This window comes from Salvelinus fontinalis, chromosome 2, assembly GCF_029448725.1.
Source record: "Salvelinus fontinalis isolate EN_2023a chromosome 2, ASM2944872v1, whole genome shotgun sequence".
NCBI lineage: Eukaryota > Metazoa > Chordata > Actinopteri > Salmoniformes > Salmonidae > Salvelinus > Salvelinus fontinalis.
The window spans coordinates 75,661,024-75,685,118 of NC_074666.1; the positions used below are offsets into that span (position 1 = coordinate 75,661,024).

At 43.2% G+C, this 24,095-nt stretch overlaps 1 protein-coding gene across 2 annotated transcripts in view; it reads right to left on the reverse strand.

Moving 5' to 3' along the window:
- Positions 1–24,095, reverse strand: part of LOC129826134 (microtubule-associated serine/threonine-protein kinase 1-like) — a 62,827-nt gene that overhangs the window by 22,792 nt on the left and 15,940 nt on the right. For both annotated transcript variants that reach the window (XM_055886494.1, XM_055886501.1), the window contains exons 3-8: positions 4,903–5,000; positions 4,707–4,782; positions 4,049–4,121; positions 1,563–1,799; positions 941–1,150; positions 239–340 (exon numbers count right to left, since the gene is read on the reverse strand). In XM_055886494.1, coding sequence (XP_055742469.1) covers positions 239–340; positions 941–1,150; positions 1,563–1,799; positions 4,049–4,121; positions 4,707–4,782; positions 4,903–5,000 — 796 coding nt within the window. The remainder of the gene's footprint in view (positions 1–238; positions 341–940; positions 1,151–1,562; positions 1,800–4,048; positions 4,122–4,706; positions 4,783–4,902; positions 5,001–24,095) is intronic.

Sequence of the window (24,095 nt, forward strand, 5' to 3'; positions counted from 1 at the left end):
GTGCTTAGTTGGAGCTCAGTATTTTTGCCCTACTGTGTAATAAACCCCCTGTTTAAATGTTTATAATGACTGTTTGTGCTCATATTTATTTAAGGAAATGAATTTGTCTTTGGTCCAGGACAGGGATATGGTCTGTTAAATAATTAGTGGGGCCATGGACCGTGAATGTGACTGTGAACACTCCCATGACCATTACCATGACTGTGATTGTGTTGAGAGTTCTGTTTTCTGTTCTCACCAAGCACTCCAGCAGCCTTGCTGGGCGAGAGATGATGATGAGGAGTTTCTTCACCAGCTCTGTGACGAAGGCCACCTCTGAGCTCTCTGATCGCTCGTACGCCTGAGAGAGAGAGAAATAGATGGAGGAAGAGAGAGAGAGAAATGTTGAGGGAGAGAGAGAAGTAGAGAGAGAGAGAGACAGACAGCAACAGACAGAAAAATACCAAATAAATCAAAGCTTGGCAGCAACTTTGGATGTGAGAACAGTCATATTCCAGGCAAAACTAATCCAATCAAACAGAATACTGGCAACCCAGAATAATCAGACCGATTTAATCAACCCGCCAAACCAGGGGTGCAGAGGAAGTTCCGTGATAGGTTCTATCTGCTCACACAAATCACACACACTATTACACAATTAGCCTTATTTTACTCCTTTACTCGTTCTTATCCTTCTGAAAGGAGTAGTGCTGTCATTTGAAATGAGACAATAGGAACTAAATGTGCCTCTCAGCAGCCCGCAGCGTGGCCACCCAGACTTGAGAAGAGCCTGATATTGAGACAATGTGGCTCCCATTCAACAATTCCACTCAGGGCTATGCTGATGTTATACACTGCAACATAAGAGTGGCATATGGGCAGCTCTATAACCCCAGAACTGACCTGTCCTGGCACCTATCATGACATCTTAGCCTATAGTTGCAGCGTTTCTGTGACTCACGTCATTGAGTAGCTTCTCCAGGTTCTCCTGCAGCTCAAAGAAGTAGACAGTAGTGATGAGGCCTTCGCGAGCTTTGGACAGGCAGTCCCTGGACAGCTCTGCTATCTGATGGTGGATGAAGCTGATGACTCCGTCGGCCAGCGGCAGCACGCTCTCAGGGGAGAAGGCATTGATGAACTCTGCTAGATGCTCCTCCATCTGAGCCGTGGCCTGGGAGAGGGAGATACAGGAAACAGAGTTAGGAGAGTTTTACCCATGTCATATTTGACATTCAAAACTGAAATAGTTCAGTTGTGCTCCATTGACCAGTGGTATTTCCATCATTCTCACTTCCACCTGTTTAAAAGTAGACATAACTCCTGACATACAAATCAGAGAGGAGACAGCCTCGTTTCCCCTCAATTTCCATAGAAGAGAGTTTTCTATCTCTAACATACAGTACCACACACATACAGTAACACCATAACCTGCTTCCTTTTGATACCAGTCTGCTCTAACCAATCCTTATCCTTACTTGCACTTGAAAGTGTGAGAGACAATTATGTTTTGTGTGTGTGTGTGTGTGTGTGTGTGTGTGTGTGTGTGTGTGTGTGTGTGTGTCTGTGTGTGTGTCATGTCTTACTTTGGGGAAGCGCTCTTTGTACACATGGTTCATCATGACAATCTCATTGTCATAGCAGGAGGGGGAGCGTCCAGGACTGAGGCTGCGGGAGCGCAGTCGCATGTGTGGTGAGCAGCGGCCCCCATCATCGTCGGTGATGCTCTCCGTGCTGCCAAAGTGCTTTGACAGGAAGTGCAACTCGTCCATGGTGGGCTGGAAGGGCAGCTGGTGCAGCCGCTCCTGAGATGAGCTGGAGGACTGGAGGGGGAGGAAGAGAGAGAGAAGGAGGAGAAAAAGAAGGGAGGAAGAGTGGAGGTGTTGGACAGAAGACAAAAGAGGATGAAAATTGATGTTCTCTCATACGTGAAATCCAGTTATTGTATTGGCCAGAACCATAGCTAATCATGTCCTCTGGTGGCTCTGGTAGTGGCTATACTGGGAAGTGGGGACAGTTAACCTCATCCATCTGTCTCACCTCTGAGAGACAGAGAGAGAGACACTAATGAAGTGAGCACAGCACCAGGGTCTGCTACATTAATCTGTCTCTTTCAGAATCAGACTCATTTACCTGCTGAGTCAAAGCAATGGAACTTCACATTCACCACTAACCACAGGCTCAAACCCAAATCAATCCCAATTGGCATCCCTGCTTAAAACAATCAGGACAAGGTTGGATGGAAGGACGGGAAGATTATCTCTGTCACTGCATTTCATGGTTATAAATGTTCTGTTATTCATCGATGCTGCTTCCTCAATATGTCTGCCAGGGTATTGAAAAAGCACAGTTTTCACTCCCAAATGGATCTGTCTCCACCATAGCCATGATCAGACTCAGTCCAGGGGAGAGGAGGGGACTCTGTAGTAGGACTGGTACTAGTTGTGAAGAGGGCACGATAACACCCTTTCCCACCCAGGAGACGGAAAAGATTTGGCATGGGTCCCCAGATTCTCAAAAGGTTCTACAGCTGCACCATTGAGAACATCCTGACCGGTTGCATCACTGCTTGGTATGGTAACTGCTCGGCATCTGACCGTAAGGCACTACAGAGGGTAGTACGTACGGCCCAGTACATCACTGGGGCCAAGCTTCCTGCCATCCAGGACCTACTGTACATACTAGGCGGTGTCAGAGGAAAGCCCCAAAAATGTTCTCTGCTACCGCACGGCAAGCGGTTCTGGAACGCCAAGTCTAGGACCAAAAGGCTCCTTAACAGCTTCTACCCCCAAGCCATAAGGCTGCTGAACAATTAATGAAATGGCCACCCAATTATTTACATTGATCCTCCATTTGTGTTGTACACTGCTGCTACTCGCCGTTCATTATCTATGCATAGTTACGTCACCTCTACCTACATGTACAAATTACCTCAACTAACCTGTACACCCGCACATTGACTCGGTACCGGTACCCCCTGTATATAGCCTTGTTATTGTTATTTTATTGTGTTACTTTTTACACTTAGTTTATTTGGTAAATATTTTCTTAACTCTTTCTTGAACTGCATTGTTGGTTAAGGGTTTGTAAGTAAGCATTTCACGACAAGGTGAATTCGGCGCATGTGACAAATAAAGTTTGATTTGATTTGAAGCCGCCCTGCCAGCTCCATGTCTGGGCTCATTCAGATATATATGTGTTGTTTGTTGACTTATTATTTCCAGTGGGGGTATTTAGCTAAATAGAGCCTGTGGTGATTTGGGCATCGAACAGCGTGTACTTGCGCTATCTATTTTCTCCTCTTTTCTACTCTCCTCTCTCATCCCACCGGTCTGGTACTTATCTAGCTACCCTCCTCTGTTCCTCCCTCTCTCACTGGCCAGACGAGAGCAGTCCCCAGGCCTCTGATGTTGTGTTACATAAGTGAGAAAAACACAGAGAGAGAGAGACAGAGACAGAGACAGAGAAAGAGAGAGAGAGAGAGAGAGAGAGAGAAAGACCTGAGGGAGGAGAATCAAAGACAGAGATAATGTGGGTAGAGATGATGTGTGTGCCGGTATGTGTGTGTGTCTATGAGTGTGTGAATGAGAGAGAGAAACTGAAGAAGACCCTGAGGCAATGACAGAGACGGTAAGAGTGTACCATAGTGTTAGAAAGAGAAAGGAGACAGAGACAGTAAGAGTGCACCATAGTGTTAGAAAGAGAAAGGAGACAGAGACAGTAAGAGTGTACCATAGTGCTAGAAAGAGAAAGGAGACAGAGACAGTAAGAGTGTACCATAGTGCTAGAAAGAGAAAGGAGACAGAGACAGTAAGAGTGTACCATAGTGCTAGAAAGAGAAGGGAGACAGAGACAGTAAGAGTGTACCATAGTGTTAGAAAGAGAAGGGAGACAGAGACAGTAAGAGTGTACCATAGTGCTAGAAAGAGAAAGGAATCAGAGACAGTGAAGTAAGTTAGACAAAGGAGAAAGAGAAAGTGGAAGAAAGTGAGTTTGAAGAAAAGACTAAGAGCTTTTTAGGAAAATGCCATTGATGCATGAGATGAGACAAAGCAGGGTAAATCTGTGCTACCGTGGAGCTGGGCGTGTTGGTGCCATATCCAGAGGAGGGTAGAGATGCCAGGGACCATCGTCGACCATCCGCCCTTCAGAGGAGAAAAACAATGTACAGTATTAAACCTGAGAGCATCAGACCTATGCCCAACATCCTCAATGCATCCACCAATCAAACTAATATGGAAATATGCGAATGAGGCGGCGCCCGCATCCTGTATAACACAACTGATCCACAGTATTGTGTTAGTCATAAGAGCCATCCGAAGGGAAAGGGAATAGAGTGGAGTGGCCTGGCCTTTGTGTTTCTATGGGGCTGCAGCATGCTGCAGTGACAGACTGGCAGAAAGATTTGATAAACACGAGCAGTGAGTACAGAAAGCTATTACTGCTCCTGCCTCTAACTCTGACTGACTGACTGCATGGGAAGAGAAGGGATGACTGGATTGGACCTCTTCACATGTGTATGTTGTTGTGTATCTCAAACATACATACACACATTCCTACCTCCTGGCTAGGCCCTTTGGTTTCCTCTCACCACTGACTCTGAGAGGTGTGATCATTCTCACTGGGAGGTGCTAGACCTGCATCTAACTGGTATTCACCTCTCCCTCCCTCCCTCTCTCACACACACATACACACGCATGCATACACACACAGTGTCAGGGAGCTGTTACCTTCTGGAGGAGGCAAATGAGAAGTGTGCCGGGGTGCTGGAAGAGAAGTTGCGTGGGCTGTCCAGAGGGCTACTTCCTGGAAACATAAAGGAATGGGAATAGAGAAACAGACAGAGCATGAGAGAGGAGGAGAGGTACTGTATGATGACGTGTTTACAGTAAGATGTTTCCAGTCCGAGATGGCTGTAGTACGTACCGAGGTGTACAGGGAGGGGCAAAGGAGAGTGTGGGCGGTGGGGCAGAGTTGGGGAGGTGGTGGACAGGATCAGACTCTTCCTGTTACTGGTACGACAACTGGAAACACAGAGAAAGACAAATAGAGGGAGTTTTATGAACAATGATGTATTAGCAGGAGACCTTTTGTGAAGGTTTAGTGTGGTACATAAAAGAGAGAGTGTGTTACTGCAAGTATGTGTGTGTGTTTGTCTGTGGTTTAGTGTGTTCAAGTGTGTGTGTGTGTGTTTTCAAATGTGTGTGTGTGTGTGTGTATGTGGACATGTGCGTTTGCAGGGCTCACTACAGGAGGACCAAGACGATAAAGAAAATTCAATTTGCCATCAATCCCCAGCCGTCTCCTCTCATGCAAGATAAGGGTGAAGAGTAGGAAGGAGGGAGAGATACAGAGCGAGAGAGAGCGAGAGAAAGAGAAAGAGAAAGAGAAAGAGAAAGAGAGAGAGAGAGAGAATGGGAAGACAACAGGATCCTCTCAAATCCACAGGAGACCCTCAATCCTAATTGGAACCTCCACTCCACACACTCTCCTCCATGTCGTACTACACATGATGACTCTGAGTCACACACAGGCGTTCTCAGTAACGTCACGAGGCCTCTTTAATGGCACTCTAAAAGCCCACAGCTCAGATCCATTTGAAACACACTCAGATAGCTCCATCACCAGCACTATGGCATATTGCCCCATCCACTCCTCTTTAATACTGTATGCACTACTAGTCAGTCAGTGTAGCTTGGCTTTACCGTCAAGGAAAGGAGGAGAGATGCTGCATTCATATGCTGGTCGGAAATAGGAAACTCTAAAATGTCCGACTTGCTGATTCGTGGAACGCGGTAAGTGTATAACTACAACCAGTTAGAACGATATTCCTAGTTCCATATAGCACGTGAATGCAGGAAGAGTCCTGCTGTTTTTCCACATCCTACCTCTGTCACACAGGGGAGAGGTTATATAGACATGCCTGTTGCCATAGCCGCAGGAAGTAGGGGTGCTGAGGGTGATGAAGCACCCCCTAAAAAATCTGGATTAAAAAAACATATATATTTTTCTCTTCACAAAAGTGGTGCACTGGGCCTACTAGTCCTTTATTAGCGGACCGGTGTAGCCCTCTGTAGCGCGGAAATATTTTTTTTTCCCCAAAAAGTGCCTCAATCCTTGAATAATACAACATTTAACTGATTGAAAGTAAGGGGATATCAGTGAACAAATTCCATGGTCAAGGCTACGACGGCGCCAGAGCAATGAATGAAGCTTACTCACGTGTTCAAAAGCGCATATCAGACCGGGAGCCTTATGGTTCTCAGGCAGGCCTAACTCTTTATGTGTTTAAGTTTAGAAAACTATCTCTCCACAGAAGCGACAGTTACAGGGTTGATGAAAACAGCTTGATTGCCCTAGCAACATCCGGGAAACTGGGCAGAAGGGAATGGTACTTCAAATACAGAAATTGTACAACATCTTTAATTGAGCCTCTCATTCTCCTTCCACATATTATTGAAAGAGATAAATTGCATCAAAAAGTTATTTAACAATCTGCAATATTTGAATTTCCAACTTTAATTACTGAACAAGTAATTACATTATTGCCGCCAGCAAGCAGTCTAAAGATGGCAGCATTGCGACACCATGTATAGTGTCGTGAAATGTTAACATGAGGAAAGGATGACCAAATAGGCCTACCAATAAACATTTATCCATTAGCTAAAGCTCTAGGCTACATTCTTTGGCACCATAGAAAGCCCATCATCGAATAGATGTCGCAATTTCAGCACCATGAACAGTGATCAGCAGTCTATACTTTGTGAGTGCCTGTCTGGTTAACGGGAGGACGAACTCCTACCATGTGGGGATCCAGAGAAGCTACTTTATACCAGTGGCACAGATAGGGGGGTCTACCTGCGTCAGAGGACCTTCCCCTTTGCCATCCCACTCCTCAAGTGCCCTTTTGGGTATTTTTCTGTATACCGTTTTTGTCATTGTTGTTCTGAACCCACTGACCCCAAGTTGTCGTGATGTCATCAAGTAACACTTGATAACACTTGATTTAAATAGTCATCCATATTAGGTCTGGTGGTTAACTGTTACCGTGACAATCCAATCGCTAACTCAACGACAAGCCGATGCTGATGACCAGTGCAACAGTGGTGCAATTCCATCGAGGTGCAATTCCCACTCTTTCTTCCTTCCTTCCGACTGGGCAGTAGTAGAGAGGCAGCAGCTGTGTCACACACCTCTGTGAAGCTAGCCACAATAAGGATTAGCCACAATTGTGGAATTTGTGCTTCGCCTTCAAAATTAAAGTCCCCAATTAATACTGACCAAAACAGATAGAGATAGTGGAATAATGCCATATTTGGACTAGATATTCATGCTAAACAAGGTTGGAATGTTGTTATATAACTTAAAAATAAATACAATAATTTATTAATTTGACAATAAACAGTAAAAAAAAAAAACAGTTAATTGGTGGTATTAATATATGCACATGTATAGCCTTGCCTATAGAGTGTGCACCCATGAAATGGGGTATCAGACTACTGTACAGTGACACCCACAGAACACAACTATGTCTCGGGTCAGATCTTGGGTATTCGGATTATGAGTGGACCCGAGAAGAATTCTAATCCCCACTCAACTATTGCTACATGACATATGTCATCAATTTAGGGCACAACGCATATCCATTCAGCCTTTCCCAGCACACAGGCAGATACGTGAGAGGAACTCTCCTTGACCACACACATACACAGCCCGTTGTTTCAGAGGAGGGTTTTTCCATCTGAATAAATGCAGAGTCACTGGCACTAATAGGCTGATTGCTGAGTCATGACGTGAGCTGACTGTAGGATCACCCAGTCGGACAGACACAGAGGCAGTCGCAGAGACAACCTCCTCTATTCCATTGGGAGACAGTAACAGCAACCAATCACAGACAGTCTAGTCAGGCTGCAGGTAATGCTAATGATTAGCATGACTCTGCAACAAATCAGTTCAGTCAACCCCTGTGTTTGCTCTATCTGTTTGTTTCAGTTGTGAAGATTATACTCCTGTGCTTGTGGTTATTACTGAGAATGTTGATAAAGAGTTGATCACAAAACCAGCTGTTAGCCTAAACCCAAATATCACCAACCACTAACCAGAGAGAGTTCATTCATTTTTGTTTTCATTACCTATCCTATAAAATACGATCTGTCATCAAGCTTATAGTTATGGTCATTTAAGGTCTCGACTCTTTAGCCTTTGCTACTGATGGATGCCTCTGTAATCCTAATTTGTGGCCCTCATCCCCAGCACTGGGCCTCTCCAGATTCAGTCCTAATTCAACGTGAGGGAGAGGTTTTGAAGACGTATTAATTAACGTTTCATTTCACTGCAGATGATGGTGGGAGCAGAAAGTGCCAGCGAGCACATTAAACACTGTTTCACTTGGCTTTCATCACGTTCGTGGTTTCTTCAGCGACTGGGGCTATTTAAAGGAGTGCAGGGCGCTCTGAGGCATCAGTGAGAAACCCAGAGTACAAAGAGCCTCACTGGCTGAGATTCTACTTCTGTGGTTCTCAGACTAGCAGGATAAATGCACTCTCAATGCCGTGGGAAATAAATAGGGCTAAGTGTTCACACATATATGTACACACGCACACAAAGGCATGCACGCAAACGTACACACATGCAATTTAAGATGCACTACATGGCCAAAAGGTGTGGACACCCCTTTAAATTAGTAGATTTGGCTATTTCAGCCACATCCGTTCCTGACAGGTGTATAAAATCGAGCACACAACCATGCAATCTCCATTGACAAACATTGGCATTAGAGTGGCCCATTCGGAAGAGCTCAGAGACTTTCAACGTGGCACCGTCATAGGATGCCACCTTTCCAACAAGTCAGTTCGTCAAATTTCTGCTCTGCTAGAGCTGCCCCGGTCAACTGTAAGAGCTGTTATTGTGAAGTGGAAACATCTAGGAGCAACACCGGCTTAGCCGCGAAGTGGTATGCCATACAAGTGCACAGAATGGGACCACCGCGTGCTGAAGAGTGTAGTGCGTAAAAATCATTTGTCCTTGGTTGCAACATTCACTACCGAGTTCCAAACTGCCTCTGGAAGCAACATCAGCACAAGAACTGTTCATCGGGAGCTTCATGAAATGGGTTTCCATGGCCGAGCAGCCACCACAAGTCTAAGATCACAATGTGCAAAGCCAAGCATCGGCTGGAGTGGTGTAAAGCTCGCCGCCATTGGAGTCTGGAGCAGTGGAAACACATTCTCTGTAGTGATGAATCACACTTCACCATCTGGTAGTCTGACAGACATCTCTGGGTTTAGGGGATGCCAGGAGACCACTACCTGCCCCATAGTGCCAATTATAAAGTTTGGTGGAGGAGGAATAATGGTCTGGGGCTGTTTTTCATGGTGAAGGGAAATCTTAACACTACAGCATACAATGACATTTTAGAGTTACATTTTTTTTTAAACTAGGCAAGTCAACAAATTCTTATTTACAATGACGGCCTACCGTGGAACAGTGGGTTAACTGCTTTGTTCAGGGGCAGAACGACAGATTGTCAGCTCGGGGGATTTGATCCATCAACCTTTCGGTTACTGTCCCAACACTCTAACCACTAGGCTACCTGCCACCCTGAATGATGATTCTGGCCTTCCAGGTTTGAGGCAACAGTTTGTCGAAGGCCCTTTCCTGTTTCAGCATGACAATGCCCCCGTGCACAAAGCGAGGTCTATACAGAAATAGTTTGTTGAGATCGGTGTGGAAGAACATGATTGAACTGCACAGAGCCCTGACCTCAACCCCATCAGTACACCCCCTTACTCATTATTTAAAGGTAAATTAGTGTTGGTGTAATGGATTTATAATTTAGGACCAGTCCCCTACGGCCCCGGGGCCCAGGCACAATCTCTGGTTGCTCATTCAGGGTCACAGGCAGAAAGGACAGTGGGGAGATGTGGCTGTTTGTTTCAGCCCCAGTGACAAAGGCTGGACTGAACCGGCTGACTCCACACAACCTCCCAGCTGACAGGCTGCTCACTGCCTGGGGCTTCTCACTGAAGAGGAGGGTGGGAGGGAGATTAAGAGGAGGGAATAAATTAGGAGGGATGTAAAGGAAGAGAGAGATGGAGAAAGAAATATAGGTGGGGAGAAGAGATGGAAAAGAACAAGGGCAAGGGAAGAAAGGGATGGATGGATAAAGAAAAGAAAATCATGTGGAAGAGAAAAAAAGAGGGAGGAAAGAGAGAGAGAGACAAAGAGAAATCAGGTAGGGAACGGGAGGATAGTTCTCCCAGTGGTGCTCATCATCCTTGCATGTGTAACCAGTGTGAAATGGCTAGCTAGTTAGCGGTGCGCGCTAGTAGCGTTTCAATCGGTGACTTCACTCACTCTGAGACCTTGAAGTAGTTGTTTACCTGGTTGTCGATGTGTTCAGAGGGTCCCTGGCTCAAGTCCAGGTTGGGACAAGGAGAGGGACGGCAGCAACACTGTTACACAGGTGTTAGGTAAACATGACCCAGTTCTTTCACAGTGCTGTACACACACACACACACACACACACACACACACACACACACTATAATGTAAACACATGGAAACATAGCGAACACACACATTCACAAAAAAACACAGGCCGTTCTGCTTGAACAAAATGCCTGACAAATAGGAGCCCTCATAACCTTATTTATGCTTATCCTCTGCCTTTTCATCTATTCCCCCTCTCTCTTCCTCCATTCACAGCAGAGGGAACAGACCTCATTAATACTGAGCAAACCAAACCATGTCTCCCTCCATGCTAACAAACAGGCAGGTGCAATATTGTATTATATGGATGAGGTGACAAATTTGAAACTGACTATATTCTGAAGGACAAAGAGAATGCGAGAACGTGAAAGACAGCAAGAAAGAGAGACACACAGAGCTGCGATGGAGGGAGGAAAAGAGAGAGAGAGAGAGAGAGAGAGAGCAAGAAAGAGAGAAGCTGAGGTTGAGATGAGGTACAGCAGGTCTTTTACATCTGGCACTGGAGAGATGGATAGAGGAGGGGGCAAAGAGATGGGTGGAGAAGAGCTGAGACTGGTAGAGAAAAGGAGGGGAAAGATGGATAGAGGTTAGCGTGAGCGATGGGTGGAGAAGGGGAGATATTAGTAGAGGAAAGGAGTGGAGAGAGATTTAGGTAGAATAGGAGACAACTGGGTACAGGAGAGGTGGGAAGGAGGTAGAGGAAAGAGTTAGTGGAGAGGAGAGAGCACTGAGCAGTGGGCTCAGATCACATGTTGGCTTGTTGCTACGCAATGTGCAGCAGAGGAGACACAGATAAGAGTTGAGAGAGGGTGACCAGTGAGACGAGGAGAGGAGACAGAGGAGAGAGACACCCGACTCCGTAGTTATTCAAGTTCACAGACCATGTGAGATGAAAATAAAATGACAAAGGAGAAGCAATAATGTGAAAGAGAGAAAGAACAAAATACGGTGAATGTATGATGTGGGTGCAATAAGAATTTTTAAAAATGGTGTAAACAATTGCTACAATAGTACCAAAGATTTTTGTAACTAACCCAAGATAGACCACAGTCAGTCGTTTCCATTGTGAGCAAATTAAGCATAGTGGGCAGAACAAGCATGGAGATGGTTAGAGCCAAGCACGAGCTAGCGAAATCCTATTGGCGTGGTCTAGCATGTATTAGCATATTTCCGTTAGGGAACGCCTACTCTGCGAAGTGTGTGTGTGCAATAACTCAATTCGCCCCTGCACCCCTTCTAAGGGACTGTACGTTATTTATAATGAGGGATACCTGAAGAAAATCAGACCACTCTGAAATAAAAATGGATGGCCCTCCTTTCAGTAAAATATATTTTTAGCCGATCCTACCTGAACTTTTGAAAAAAAACAAGTGACCCTCCCCTAGACCCAAAATAATAGTGGATAGCAGAGGACATGCCTACCATTTATCCTCACTCCTAGCATAGAACAGAGCCTTTAGATATGCAGTTTTAGAAACTGTCCTTCATTTTGTAAGCATTAGCCTACATGGCAAAGTAGCCAGAAGGTTGTGGATTCACATTACACCGCTGACAACGGTAGCTGTGAAAAGATCTCCATTATAATTAAAACACTGCATGAATGTATCATCTTATTTGTGGTCTGAGAAAAAATTGCCTTTTATAAAAGCATTTCATGCAATTCTACATTATTTTACATGACTGGAAACAAGCAGAATCTTTTAATATCACAACAGCGCATGACAACTAATGAGAGCATACTGCAGCACCGGAGAGGTTGGGATTTCTTTACAGGATCATGTTTAAAAAAGAGGATGGTCTAAGTTTGGAACACTGCTAAAGTTGTCTATCAACTGTAAACATTGAGCACAACAGTACCAGTTACAACTGATGTTTCCAAAAGTAAATTCAAAGGCTCTGTAGAATGACTGTATAGCCTAATAAGGCCTTTTTCATTTCATTATTATTTAATTCTAAATACATTAAAAAAAATAAACTGCAGAGGAGTATTTCTGCCTGTAATAATCCCCTTTTGTGGGGAAAAACTCATTCTGATTGGCTGGGCCTGGCTCCCCCATGGCTGCGCCCCTGTCCAGTCACGTGAAATCCACAGTGGTGTAAAGTACTTAAGTAAAATATACTTGCTATACTATACCTGGCTATCAGCGGAGCCTTGTCTGGCACCGAAACAGTTAAATATAAAAGTCGTTTTTTGGGGGTATCTATACTTTACTATTTATATTTTTGACTACTTTTACTTTTACTTCACTACATTCCTAAAGACAGTAATGTACTTTTTACTCCATACATTTTCCCTGAAACCCAAAAGTAGTCGTTACATTTTGGATTCTTAGCAGGACAGGAAAAAGGTCCATTCATGCACTTATTAAGAGAACATCCCTGGTGATCCCTAGTGCCTCTGATCTGGTGGACTCACTAAACACACATGCTTTGTTTGTAAATGATGTCTTAGCGTTGGTGTGTGCCCCCTGGCTATCCGTAAAATAAAATAAAAAACAAGAAAATGGTGCTGTCTGGTTTGCTTAATATAAGGAATTTAAAATGATTTATACTTTTACTTTTGATACTTAAGTATATTTTAGCAATTACATTTACTTTTGAAACCTAAGTAAATTTAAAACCAAATACTTGTATACTTTTATTCAAGTAGTATTTTACTGACTTTCACTTTTATTTTAGTCATTTTTTATTAAGGTATCTTTACTTTGACTCAAGTATGACAATTGGGTACTTTTTCCACCACTAGTATGTTGTTTAATAGCTTGTGGGAATGTTGATCGTCAATTAGTGACAGAATCACACATTACTTCCTAAGAAAAGTACATGTTTTGTCTCTTCGGCTATAGAATGTTGTAGTGCAGCCTCTGAATAACAAACCAAAGATATCCCTTCAGCATCGGAGTCACGTCTTTCCCCTGCATTTTATAGCTTGCTTCTAGCATAAAGCTCTGCGGACTAAAGTGTTGATTAAGATCGCATTGTATAATCAGGCCTTTAAAAAAAACATTTATCTAAAGCTAACAAAGGATAGGCCCAGTGGCGATTTTAGCCTGTAAATCCTGGTGGGGCTAACTCCCCCCCAAAAATGAATTGCACTATAACGGTGACAAACGGTGCCCACAATCTGTTAGAGCTTACATAAAGCTGTCCCAACAGCAGAACTTTCTTTTCAGCACCATGGAGTGAATCCTTACCACCGCTACACCTGGCTATCGGCGGAGCCTTGTCTGGCAGCGAAACAGTTCATTCAGCCTCATTTACTGCCTTTTTAAAAACAGCTAATATTTTTTATTTAACTAGGCAAGTCAGTTTAGAACAAATTCTTATTCTCAATGACAGCCTAGGAACAGTGAGTTAACTGCCTTGTTCAGGGGCAGAACGACAGATTTTTACCATGTCAGCTCAGGGATTTGATCATGTAACCTTCAGGTTACTAGTCCAACACTCTAACCACTAGGCTACCTGCCACCCCGTATGGCTGACTTGCTTAAACAAATGTGGTTTCTACTGACAATTTAGACGTACAAATGAGCATTAATGAGCGAGCTAGGATGGGCGTAGTCAATATAACTATTTGTTCAGCACTTCTGAAATGTACAGCAACAGAATTCAGAACATGAGCCGTTCTTACAGTATTCTCCCTGTACACCAAGTCAGAACTGTAGGATAAATAAAGTGCGCATATGAGCAGACAATGAAAGCTCTTACAATATTCAATGATTACATTTCACTAAAACAGGCTATGGGCTACATGTGCACCACCAAGTCAGAACAAATGGCTAAATTATGAGGGGAAAAGGGGCCAAATTATTAGGGTGAGGCACATTGGCTAATAACAGCTTATAACGGCTCCTATAGTATAAATATCTCCCTGGCATATTACAGCATTTATGCAGCAGCATACAAGACATTTTTGAACTCAGCATGTTGTGCTGTGCTCACTTGAACAGAAGGGTGGCGCGGAGGTCCTTTGTGGGCAAATTTTGGCATCAAACTTTGTCATCAAAGTCTGGCATTCTCTGGATTTATGGTGCTTTCAAGACAACTGAAAACTCAAAGAAAAAAACCCAAAGTCGAATCATGATGTTAGTGATTTTCAGGTCGGAGCTCTAGAAAGAGGCTCAAGTTCCAGACTTGGAATTCCAAGTTGGATGACTGTTCAAAACGTATTTTCCCAGTTCATTTTTTCCAAGTTCCCAGTTGTCTTGAACGCACTGAAGTCTGAGATTTCCCAGTTCCGAGTTTCCAGTTATTTTGAACAAGGCAGAAGTCATGCTGGATTGACAGCATAACCAATGTATTCAACCTTTTCTGGCCCATCGTGTTAAATGTTTATCCTTTAAACATTTACATTCCATTACTTTAAAGCTTGGAAAAGAGACGCTTAAACCGAGACCACACACCCACTCCACTGAATTTATTCATCAAAACTCAGACCTTTCTGTGCCACTGTAAGCACTGAGCCAATCATTTTTGGCTATGAAAATAACAAACATATATCTGGTGTCACGTTCTGACCCTAGTTCTTTTGTTATTTCTTTGTTTTAGTGTGGTCAGGGCGTGAGTTGGGTGGGTAATCTATGTTCGTTTGTCTATGTTGGGTTTTTCGTTTGGCCTGGTATGATTCTCAATCAGAGGCAGGTGTCGTTAGTTGTCTCTGATTGAGAATCATACTTAGGTAGCCTTTTTCCACCTGGGTTTTGTGGGTGGTTATTTCCTGTTTAGTGTTTGTGTGGTTCACGTTACGGGACTGTTTCGGTTTTCATTTTGTTTCACTTTGTTAGTGTGTATTTTGTCGTATTCATTCTCATTAAAAGTCATTATGGATACGTACCACGCTGCATTTTGGTCTCCGATCCTTCCTACTACTCCTCGTCAGAGGAGGAAGAAGAAAGCCGTTACATCTGGCACATCCCCGAATCTAAAGGTCTACAGCCAGCACTTAGATTTACTATTGCAATAGGTTTGGTTATTTTCTTTATTGAACTAGGCAAGTCAGTTAAGAACAATAATCTTTACTCTTATTTACAATGAAGGCCTACCCCAGCCAAACCCTCCCTAACCCGGATGACGCTGGGTCAATTGTGCACTGCCCTATGGGACTCCCAATCACGGCCAGTTGTGATACAGCCCAGGATCGAACCCGGGTATATAGTGACGCCTCTAGCACTGTGCCTTAGATGACAAATTACATGACCCTCTAGAAAAATACTAAACCCTCCCCCTGACTGAAATTGTAAAAGCATGACCTTCCCCCATTTTCCTCCAGGTAACAATTGTGTACATTTCGACCACTCCCTAAACAATGAAAATTTTTCTAAATTTTGGCAAAGGGTAAAGTCTACAAAACTTAGTCCAGTTTTCATCTATGAGAAAATGTGCAGAATGTCAGCCAAAACCCATCTTGCTACATCTTCTCCCACTGCTGGCCAGTAGACTTCCTCTCATCACCATATTTGGTGGTGAGTGGAAATTCCAACCGTATGCTTCAGATTTATACATCCGGTGAAACATCTGGCTCATTGTTCTATCTGTGATAGTACTGTATAGGCTACACTGTGTGACCACAATCGATGACATACCAATCAAAGAAAACCAGGGTAGAGAGAAGAATATTACAGTGAAAAAGAGAGTGCCTTGTCTTGTCCTCTATCCTGACACACAACACCTAGAGCCATCAAGAATCTTCTGTCAATCCAAAATCACACATTCCTTCCATCTCCCAGCATCCTCTCCTCCTGACCTCCACGGGCTGGGACAAAGTTGCCAGCATCAGCACATCACAGCAACCCAATCTGGACAGACACCCGAGGAGAGGCGATGCCACCCCAACCTAGAAAACTGTACACGACTACTGAAATATTGCTACTGAAATGGATATATGGAGCTGAGAGTTCCTAAAAACATACAGAGATAAAGGTGTGAAAATGTACAGTATATTTTATATATGAGGGAACCTTTGTCCCAGCCTACTGTATGTCTACACTTTATATACATATGATGGATGTGGCTTTATTATCCCTGAGAGTTTAAACACTGACAGATGTTGAAATGGACATGCCAGCCCTCAAGCAGAGCTCTGGCTAACAAAGCTTTGTCACATCTCCACCGGACCACATAAGGATGCTGTGTGTTAAATGTCAAATTGTGTGGCCTAACTTCATTACCGCCACACGAGAAGTCAAACAGAGCCTAGTCACCTTCTACTGACCCTCTTACAGCTGTCTGAGACACAAGTTCGAGAGCCTCATACAAGATGCCATGAGGCACAGATCTAGGATCAGCTCACTTTCCCCAGATCCTTATAAGTGTACAAAACAAAAACAAACTTTTTAAGTAAGAAGTAGGCATTGGTGTGAAGCCGAAAAATAAAGGATATTCACGAGCACTACAATTCCTACTCCACCCATGCTCTACCAAGGTTTTTCAGCACACAGCTTTGACCTAATACAATAGCTACATTGGTCTATTGTACTTCAAACAATGTGTATGCAGGTTGCTTAGAATTTAAACCTTATCAAACACCCACAGTAACTCAATATTAGGAAGTTTTTGTTTATATATATTTTATTTTATTTTATTTATCCTTTATTTAACTAGGCAAATCAATTAAGACCAAATTCTTTACAATGACGGCCTATACCCGCAACGTCCTGACCAGAGTTCTTATGTGTTTTGCTTGTTTAGTGTTGGTCAGGACGTGAGCTGGGTGGGAATTCTATGTTGTGTGTCTAGTTCGTCTGTTTCTATGTTCAGCCTAATATGGTTCTCAATCAGAGACAGCTGTCAATCGTTGTTCCTGATTGAGAATCATATATAGGTGGCTTGTTTTGTGTTGGGGATTGTGGGTGGTTGTTTCCTGTCTCTGTGGTCTGCACCAGCTAGGACTGTGACGGTATGTTCTTTTGTTATTTTGTATAGTGTTTTTGTTTTGTCTAAATAAATTCATTATGTCAAATTACCACGCTGCACATTGGTCCTCTGATCCTTCTCGCCTCTCCTCGTCTGAGGAGGAGGACGACGTAGACTGCCGTTACAATACCAGCCAAACCCGGACGACGCTGGGCCAATTGTGCGCCACCCTATGGGACTCCAAATCACAGCTGGTTGAGATACAACCTGGATTCAAACCAGGGTGTCTGTAGTGACGCCTGAGATGCAGTGCCTTGGACCACTACTACACTCAGTGTATGTAGACATTATAGTTTTTGCACCATAACATAGCAATACAGCACGTAAAGTAAAAATACACAGTAATGACAAATGGCAACAGAAATATTGTAGTTATTAGTATTTATTTAATATTAAAAGCTGATTTTCCAGAGGGAAGTGAAAAACCAGAAACCCGTTTAAGCCAATATGGAGTAAACTGGAAAAATATCCCTGATCTCATTTAACAAGACAATCTAGCAAGCTCCTGGAAAATATACAAATAATCAACATATAGCCTACCAATAAACTATTCACATACATTCTTGACTGTCACATTAGGTGGCACGGACAGCAAGGCACAAAGTGCAAGAAGTGACACAAACTGCTCTGTGTTCTGCGCCAGCTCCCCCTGACATCCTACTTCTCCCCCTGGCATCCTAAGTCTTCCACCTCGGTCGAAACGACTTGGGATATACCAAGGGGACGGCACTGGTGCAGCAGATGCAAAGATTTAGAGGTTGTCATCCGAATGTTTCCCGGAACAACGGTGGTCTTCTCTGATATCGCGCAGCAGAGGAGCTGGATGTTCCAGTGAGGCCAGAGGATAAACAAGTGCATAGAGAGGGCCCGGCCCTCTATCAATCATCTGGTATATGCATTTCAGGGCACACAATCCGCCACCCTGATGTCAAGCAGTGTGTCCCTAGGATGTCCCGTAGGGATGGAGTACATTTGATGGATGAGGGCAACAACGTATTCTTTGAGAGTTTACAGTTGGTCTCTCCAGTCTCTCCAGCGTGGCAGTTTACCAAGGTTTGGTGTTGACAATGGACTTTACTTAGCTAGCTAGCTGTGCTTTGTGGAAGAATGTGGGAGGTTTTGTCAACATTGAGTTGTGCCGGTTCATGATCAGTCCATACAGCTAATGTTAAAGCCTTGTTAGCTTATAGCTAACTAGTTAGCTAACATGACTGGCTAACATTAGTTGGCTAGCTAACTGGCAATAGCACCCAAGGACGTTCGCTATCTTATTTGTGATTATTTGTTTGTGCTCTGATTACATGCAAGTTTCAAGGCCAACAGTTTACACAGATGACTTCAGCCATGTGAAAAACCTTCCATAGCAAAATATAGCTAGCTTCCTTTGCTTGTAGCTTGCCTCTCATCCGACTGGTGAAAGCTAGCTACTAGCGCTGTTGCTGCGCAATCCAAGTGCTTTGGTCTGGTTTTAGAACTCTTGAAATTCGGCTTAAAAGATGCCCAGCTAGCAATGAGAAATCTGCCCAGAAGCGGCCCTTTTCCGGGGGGGCATAACTGATTGAATCAGCTCGGAATTGGGTGTCGGACTCGGCCGGAAATCAAAATGAATGATTGACCAGAATCGGCCCGATGTATCCATCTACCGGAATTCAGCCGACTTTGCCGGCATTTTACCAGAATCCCTCCAAAAGCGGCTCGATGCAATTTTCAATAAATGTATAAAAAATTACCTGATTTAGTCATTTTTAATATTACTATTATACATACAAATTATACCCATCCACATTTTTTTTTAAATAGTTGAATTTATTTATTACCCCCTTTTCATCATATCCAATTGTCTTGTCTCATCACTGCAACTCCCATACGGCCTCAGGAGCGGCGAAGAGCCATGCATCCTCCGAAACATATCCCAGCCAAGTCTCGCTGCTTCTTGACACAATGCATGCGGTGCAGCCCATCACCGGTACACTTATGACAACATCCAGCTCAGGTGCAGGGCGCGAAATTCAAAATCTATTTTTTTTTAATATTTAACTTTCACACATTAACAAGTCCAATACAGCATTTGAAAGATAAACATCTTGTCAATCCAGCCAACATGTCCGATTTTTTAAATGTTTTACAGAGAAAACACCACATATATTTATGTTAGCTCACCACCAAATAAAAAAGAGGACAGACATTTTTCACAGCCCAAGTAGGATTCAAGTACCATGCACAAGCCAATCTAACCAACCTAGAACCAACCTAAATAACCTAGAAAAAACTACCTCAGATGACAGTCCTATAACATGTTACACAATAAATCTGTTTTGTTCAAAAAATGTGCATATTTTAGCTATAAATCAGTTTTACATTACTGCTCCCATCATAGCTACAGTCTGAAATCGCACGGGAGTCGCCAGAGAAAATACAGACACCAACGTCAACTACTAATTACACCTCATAAAACATTTCAGAAATATATATGGTGGATAGCTAATGAAAGACAAAGATCGTGTGAATAGAGCCAATATTTCCGATTTTTGAAGTGTTTTACAGCGAAAACACAATATATCGTTATATTAGCTTACTACATTAGCTAGCATACGGCAGCATTGATTCTAGTCAAACGGTAGCATAGCACAGTTCGACAGATATATGAAAAAGCATCCCAAATTGGGTCCTTATCTTTGTTGATATTCCATCAGAATGTTGTAAAGGGGTCCATTGTCCAGTACAGTCTTTGTTTGGGTTCCAGAACGAACTATTTCCCTCTTGTATTAGCAAGCACACTGGCCGTGCGGCGCTAATCTCTCTTTCTTCAAACAATTCTTGCGTCACATCACGTCTAAAGTCCAGAATAAATTTCAATAATATAATTAAACTATATTGAAAAAACATACTTTAGGATGATTTTGTGACATGTATCAAATAATATCGTAGCCAGAGCTCATATTCACCTTTAACGAGCGTTTTCCATGAGCCGAGTCCATGTTGTACTTCGTGACCAGAATTTTATTTTTTGTGCGCAGGTCTCACTCCAAGATGTTGTGTTCAGCCCCTGGAAGAGATATTCAACTCCTTTCTGCTCTCACTTCCGCATTACACCCAGAGGAAGGCATATGACGTGTTTCTACAGTCCTAAGTGAAATGCCCTTTTATAGACAAGCTCTTAAAGAGAGACCTCGCATTTGGAAATCTCAATTCCGGATAGGAAATGGGCTGTAAAAATAGTTCTGTTCCACTTAGAGAAATAATTCAAACGTTTTTAGAAACTAGAGACTGTTTTCTATCCAATAGTAGTAAATATATGCATATTGTAAGAGCAAAATTGATTAAGAGGTCGTTTGAAAATGTGCACATATTTTCCAGTTTTTCAATATTCACCCTGCAGCCATAAGAAGTTTTTAACCCACAAACTAGCCGCACCAATGTGTCAGAGGAAACACAATACACCTGGTGACCGTGTATGCGCCTGGCCTGCCACAGTAGTCGCTACAGCACGATGGGACAAGGACATCCCGGCCGTCCAAACTCTCCCCTCACCCGGACGATGTTAGGCCAATTGTGTGTCGCCCGGTCACGGCCGGCATGGGTATTGAACCAGCATCTGTAGCAACGCAGTTTGCACCGCAATGCAGTGTCTTAGACCGCTGCACCACTCAGGAGGCCCCAACCACAGGTTTTAATGCTCATCAATTGTCTTGCACAAAGTATCAAAATACTAAAATACTACTTAAAGAATTTTATTTAAAAAAAATATATAATTATCACAGAAACAATGAAAAAATAAATAAATAATGAAATGTTAAGTATATAAAGCAGCCTGTGTAATCATCTGCCAGAGAGTAACCACAATCGGCCCGAGCCCCAAGTAATATATTTGGGCCAAATCGGCCCGAGCTCAATCCCCACAACCTAGCCATAAGTAATACTGCCAAAGGCAGCCCAGACTCGGGCCACATGACGTCGGCCAAGTCTAACTCTCAGCCGGAAACAGCCCAGATCCACTGTGCTAGCTGGGTGTTAGCGTTGTCAGAGATGTAACAAAAGAGTAGCACATCGTCGGTTCTTAATGGACAGAAACGAGCACGTGAGATTGATAAATTATACATTTAATCAAAACTGTTGCCCCTACAAACAAATTCAGTCCAAAAGGTGGCCAGTCTAATAGTCACTTTATGGACTCTGTAGTCTTGTTCTTATCCAACTCCTAGATATTGAGCTAGGTCGGGACAAGACATTTTATTGTTTTCCTAATTCTAACAACCCAGATGGCTCATGACCAGAGGCGGGGAGTGTGTTGTGTACCTGAATTTAACATTGAGCTTCAACCAATGCCATACTGTTGTGGGGGCTATAGCCAGTTAAGGGAAATCACAACTGACCATAGATCAGTGTCTAGGGCAGTGATATTCAAACTATTTTTTCGGCAAAAGTTTCTGGCCACGCCATCGGACTCCAATAAAAAAAATTAAAAAAATACATTTACTCAATAAAATAACAATTTTCAAATTATCTTTCTCAAAAACGTTTGTATATTGTCCCATACAATAATCTTCACTCTTAATTTTTTAAATTTTAATTACAACCCCAACATTGAATACCACTGGTCTAGGGGCTTACTTCAAAGGTAGAACAGCTTTTGACATTGCAGTCTCAGAGACAAAACATTAGCTTCTTGTTATTGTCTTCGATTAACAAAGATCCCTTTTTTTGTCTAGAAACATAGAGGCTGACAGAGAAACAGGACAGTGTCAAGAGTGGCATTATTCCGATTCAGTATTGAGGGGGTAGACTTTTCCTGGAACTGAAGTCAGGCTCCGACGGGACTAAAGAAGATCAAAGAGAATAAAAGCCCCATTACTCCGCTGAAATGATTTTTACTCTAAGAGAGGAGTAATGCTACCACTTCCACCAAAGCTACTGCTATTGAATCCAAACATCCCCTGAGAGACAGGAGACCACTCAGAAGGACGGATTCTTTGGTCTGGCCCAGGTATCTTGACACCCAACTTACGGGTTTGCTTCACACTGTGAACAACGTGGCAGCCAGGGCACCAAAACAGTGGAGAAGTTGAGCCTTGTGCTTCAATGCTCTTAGTTGTTGTGAAAATTGACCCACTACGCTCTACTTTCTGCATCTACCTCATATTACTGAGTCTACCTTTAAGTACTGTGTAATAGTGGTCTGATGGCCTTGTTTGTTTGTAAGGGTTAAGGTGTGGCCATTAGAGAGGGAGAGGTATGTGTAGGTGTGTGTGTGTGTGTGTGTGTGTGTGTGTGTGTGTGTGTGTGTGTTTTCCAGGGAGGGGTTAGGGATGGAGACGTGTTGTTTTCACTCGGATCTTTTTTGTGATGAGGTACACCTGAGCCCAGCACCCGAGGGACATACACTGTCTGATTATCAACACTCATTATCTCTCCTTTTATCTCTCCTTCCCTCTTTATCTTCTTTACCTCTCACTCCTTCCATCCTGAACACACCCACCCACTACATCTGTATTTAGCTCACACACACACAGAAACACACACACCCCCACATAAAAAGAGGAGAGACTCGTGTGTACGCATGTGCCTGACTACAGCTGAATGGACACTCATCCCAGGACGTTCTCTCGCTCACTAGCTCTCTTTCTCTCTGTCATCCTCTCTTTCGTGTTTAATCTGTAAAGAGCTGGATACGGACAGAAAGGAGGAGAGGGAAAGAGAGAGAGAGAGAGAGAAAGAGAGCGAGGCCTGTGCATGTCTTCACTGCTCACATAACCCCAGTGTGTTGGTCCTTGATCGAGGCTGAGAGAGATATTACCCTTGGGCCCTGTGCTCTTACTCACTCCCTCTCTCTCCCGCTCTCATTTTCTCTACCCCTTTCTTTCTCCCTCACTCTCTCTCCTCACTTGCTAAGCCACTTTGACTTGAGGATGTGACTGGAAGATAATGTAGTGTGATAATGGCATGTCCATTCAAAACAAATAGGGAAAGATGTTGATAACTTAACTGCTAACTTAAAATGGTAACACAGACCGATAGATCTATTACACTGCAGTGTAATGGGAATATAGACATGTGTTTGAAAATAATAATACAGGGGCACTATGAGATGATTGAGCACACAAATTCATATTAAACTACTACCATCAGCACAACAGACTTCTTGTTAATCAGCATGCTGACTAAGTCAAGTATTTTCTGTCTGGTGGGTGCTTGTGTGTGTTGGTGTGTGTGTTAAAACTGCAGTAATAACAGGCCAGAGGCAGCCTAATCCCTGGCCAATCAGCAGGAGAGAATGAAGTCATTGGGAGTCAGAGGGACTGGGGCACAGTAGGAGAACTTCTCTGAGATTAAAGCAAAATGATGTTGATCATGGCTAGAACTAACTGTTTTATGATATTCTGTGTCAGAGAGCTACAGTTGAAGTCAGAAGTTTAGATACACCTTAGCCAAATAGATTTAAACTCATCTTTTCACAATTCCTGACATTTAATCCTAGTAAAAATTCCCTGTCTTAGGTCAGTTAGGATCTCCACTTTATTTTAAGAATGTGAAATGTCAGAATAATAGTAGAGAGAATGATTTATTTCAGATTTTATTTCGTTCATCACATTCCCAGTGGGTAAGAAGTTTACATACACTCAATTAGTATTTGGTAGCATTGCCTTTAAATTGTTTAACTTGGGTCGAATGTTTACGGTAGCCTTCCACAAGCTTCCCACAATAAGTTGGGTGAAATT